The sequence below is a fragment of the Lepidothrix coronata genome, unplaced genomic scaffold (assembly GCF_001604755.1).
Source record: "Lepidothrix coronata isolate B3197 unplaced genomic scaffold, Lepidothrix_coronata-1.0 Scaffold23, whole genome shotgun sequence".
In the NCBI taxonomy this organism is placed as follows: domain Eukaryota; kingdom Metazoa; phylum Chordata; class Aves; order Passeriformes; family Pipridae; genus Lepidothrix; species Lepidothrix coronata.
Window position 1 is genome coordinate 7458804 of NW_016690203.1, and position 3709 is coordinate 7462512.

Here is a 3709-nt window from a genome sequence, read left to right on the forward strand (position 1 = left end):
TTTCCCTCTTTCTCTCTTTCCCTCCTCTTTCCCTCTTTCTCTCTCTTTCTTTTATGAGGAAAGGCTGAGGGAGCTGGGCCTGTTCAACCTCAAGAAGAGATGACTAAGAGGGGACCTCATCAATGCCTGCCAGTGTCTGCAGGGAGTGTCAGAGGCTGGAGCTCTGCTCGGGGGTGCCCAACAATGGGACAGGAACTGATGCCCGGGAAGTTCCACTTGAACATGAGGAACAACTTCCCTGTGCAGTGACCGAGCACTGGAACAGACTGCCCCGAGAGGGTGTGGAGTCTCCCCCCTGGAGATATTCCAGAACCATCTGGACACAATCCTGTGCCGTGTGCTCTGGGATGACCCCTCTTGAGCAGGGAGGTTGGACCAGATGACCCACATGTGGAGCCCCAGCAGCGCAGCAAAACCTGGGCGGGGAGAGGCTGGAGAACAAAACACCTGGTGCTGGAGGCACCAGAGTCCTGACACCCCGAGTCCACACCCCGGGGTGGTCCTGATCTCGTGATGCCCCAGCCCCATCCTGTCCTGGCTCCATCCCTGCTGTGCCCCCAGCCCTTTGATGTCCCCTTTCAGCACCTTGGTGTCCCCATCTCCACGCCCAGGGTGTCCCAGCCCCTCCACATCCCAGTCCAGCCCTGTGGTGCCATCCAGCCCTCGATGTCCCTGTCCCCAGACTCACGGTGCCCCCATCTCCACCCCCACGGTGCACCCAGACCTATCCCTGTCCCCAAAAGTCCCACAACCCCCTCAGTGTCCCCATCTGTATTTCCATCATGCCCCCAACCCTGGGAAGGCAGTGACAGGCAGGGTGGGGGCAGCTCTGTGTGTGCTGGGAGCGGCTTGTGACGCTCAGGGTGCTGTGACAGAGACCCCCATCTCCATCCTCCCGTGCAGCAGAGACCCCCCCGTTCAGCATCCCACACAAAGCAGACCCCCACCCCAGCAGACGCACCCCACGGACCCCACTTCACGCCACGCGGGGGGATCACAGCCTTTATTGCCGGCCCCCTCATCCCGCGTACCCCGGCTCCTCCTCCTCCTCGCTGCTGTCCTGGACGAGCCCGGGCTCCTCGGGGCTGCAGGCGAGGCACGTCCCGCCCGCCTCCGTCCAGCACCGGTCGCAGTACAAGGCACGGCAGTCGGGAGCGGGGCAGACCTGGTGCCAGGGGGTGCCGGGCGTCCCACACAATGTGCAGCTCCGGCGCTGGCAGCGGCGCAGCCAAGGCCAATGCTGGCTGCACCACTCCAGCAGCGACGTCCCCTGCGGCGAGGACGGGCCCGTGTGGGGTTCTGGCAGAGCAGCCACCCCACAGCAGCTCCAGGGACAACAATGCCCCGCTCCCCAGCCCGCCGTGCCCCCGACCCCACTCACCAGCCCCGGGGGCTGCCGTGCTCTCCGGGCGATGCGCCTCCGCTGCAGCTGGAAGAAATTCTTCCTTTGCCGCAGCAACTTGTTGTACAAGAACAGCACTCGAGTCTTCTCCCGCTGCGCCGGCGAAGACCGTGAGGGATGGGTGGCTGGGGGCACCAGCCCACCCCAACCCCACCCCAAAACTCACCCCTCAGGCCATGCCAGGCCCTCGGGCGGTGCCGGGGGGCTGCTCACCTTGGGGAAGTAGAAGGCGGCGATGGCGCGGCGCAGGCGGAACGGGTAGACCTGGGCCAGGCAGAGCAGGGCCAGCGCGACCAGGGGCAGGCAAGTGTTCAGGTACTGCTCCCTCGTCATGCCGTGGGGCTTTGGCAGGCAGGCTGGGGACACGGCACCGGCGTGAGCCCCCTGCAGCAGGCAGGGGTCCATCCCCGGGGTCCCATCCCCGGCGGGTCTCACCGCGGTTGGAGGTCTCCACTTGGGTGTCGACGGAGGTGTTGAGGGCCCCGATGGTGCTCCGCAGCAGCCGTGCCATCAGGGACGTGCCCATCACGGTCACGGACATGTGGTGGCTGGCTGTGGGACGGGAGGATGGGGAGGCTGAGGAGGCAGGGGGAGGGCTGGGGGGCCCCCTCTGCATTGCCCTGTGGGGCACAGAGGGGATGTGGGGCTGCCCCTAAGGGCCTTGGGCTCACTTTGGTAGGAATACTGCACAAAGGAGTGGTTCTGGATGATGCTGAGGACGCCGAAGATGAAGTGGTCCAGGCCACAGACGAAGATGAGGAAGAGCAGGAGCGGGATGCACCTGAGCAGTTCCATCACCTGCGGGGAGCAGGGTGTGTCACAGCCTGCTGCCCCCCCAGCCCTGACCCCCCCAGCTCTCCCCAGCCCCTCACCATGTACTTCAGCTCAGGCCGCTGCAGGGCCAGGCGGCACGGGAAGACGAAAGCCGAGGCCTCGTACCGGAGCAGGGGCAGCAGCGTCCGCTTGTTCTGGGTGAGGGGCAGCAGGGTGGTTCAGCACAGTGCCCCAGAACCCTTCACCAGGAGTGGGAGGCCACCCTCCACCCCTGTCCCCCTTGCCCAACCTGCTCTCCACGCCGGGCATCGATTTGTCGGAAGTAGGTGGTGATGTAGCAGTTGTCGAAGCCGATGTCGTGGCAGTACCGGTAGGTGTAGTAGAAAGCCCTGGCGAGAGAGGACAGGTCCAGGGAGGGCAAAGGAGGCACCGGGTGCAGCCCCCAAGGACACACCCCCTTGTTTTCACACCTCCCCCAGACCTGTTGCTAAAGGGGGTCCCCAACCCTTTGTGCCCCACATCTGGCACAGGGGTGTCACCCCCCACCCCCCGACCATCCCAAGGCTCACGAGAAGAAGACGAAGAGGAAGGTGAAGGACAGCAACAGGCGGAAGAAGGAGACGGCCAAGCCCAGGCGGGCGCCTTCCTCCCGCAGTTGCGAGGTCACCTCCTCCTGCAGCTGCTCCACTATGTTGATGCCCACCAACATCTCCTGGTGCTCCTCCTGCAGTGGAGGGGCCGTGGGGCAGGGCAGGATGTGGCCCCCACCCTGGCCCTGGGCACAGGGGTCGGGCACCCACAGGGTGCCCAAGCACCCACCTTGTAGACGATGCTGGCAGTGAATTCCTGGCCGAGGCTTTGGACAGAGTCATTCACCTGGTCAAACACCTTCCCGAAGTTGCTGTCCACAGGGATCCTCTCCTCGCACCAGGAGCTCATGACTGCAAGGGACGGAATGGGGACAGTATTGGCTGTGGCTGCTGTCCCGGGATCTGTGGGGGGCAGAACTGGAGCTACCCCTCAAGGGAGGACAGGGACAGGGAAGTGGGTCCCACACATCACTCACGTTTGACTGCTTGGCAGAGGACCCCGATCCGTATGGGCATGCAGAGGACGTGGTTGATGAGGGGCACGGACACTTTTTCCAGGCAGCTCCTGTGCAGCTGTTTGAAATAGTCTAAGCAGCGCTGACGACCACTCTCAAGCACAGCTGGGGGGAGGCAGAAACCCTCAGCTGTCTGTGCAGACCCAGCCCTGCTGGCCCAGACCTCATCTGGGGTGCCTGCAGGGCCAAGCAAGGGGTTCTGGGGCAGCCCCCCGTGGCTGGCAGCCGCCTGCCCTGTGTGCTGCCAGCCCCTGCCCGTCCTGCTCACCGGCACAGCGGTGTTTGGTCTTCCTCTCGTACAGCTCCTGGGTGCTGCGGGCCGGCTGGGTGCCCTTGTCCTTGTCCTGCCGCAGGTTGTAGCCCTCATCGCTGGCCACCTGGTCGTTCAGCTCCACGAAGGCGCGTGAGAGGTTCTGCATCTCCGTGTT

At 64.6% G+C, this 3709-nt stretch overlaps 1 protein-coding gene across 1 annotated transcript in view; it reads right to left on the bottom strand.

Moving 5' to 3' along the window:
* Positions 1-1018: 1018 nt before the first annotated feature.
* The window catches only part of LOC108494163, a 7429-nt gene continuing 4738 nt past the window's right edge, over positions 1019-3709 (bottom strand). Inside the window, exons 19-29 of the mRNA XM_017808396.1 lie at positions 3550-3694; positions 3243-3386; positions 2996-3117; positions 2746-2900; positions 2466-2565; positions 2275-2370; positions 2074-2200; positions 1838-1954; positions 1616-1758; positions 1382-1495; positions 1019-1270 (exon numbers count right to left, since the gene is read on the bottom strand). Of these exons, the coding sequence (XP_017663885.1) occupies positions 1019-1270; positions 1382-1495; positions 1616-1758; positions 1838-1954; positions 2074-2200; positions 2275-2370; positions 2466-2565; positions 2746-2900; positions 2996-3117; positions 3243-3386; positions 3550-3694 (1515 nt within the window). The remainder of the gene's footprint in view (positions 1271-1381; positions 1496-1615; positions 1759-1837; positions 1955-2073; positions 2201-2274; positions 2371-2465; positions 2566-2745; positions 2901-2995; positions 3118-3242; positions 3387-3549; positions 3695-3709) is intronic.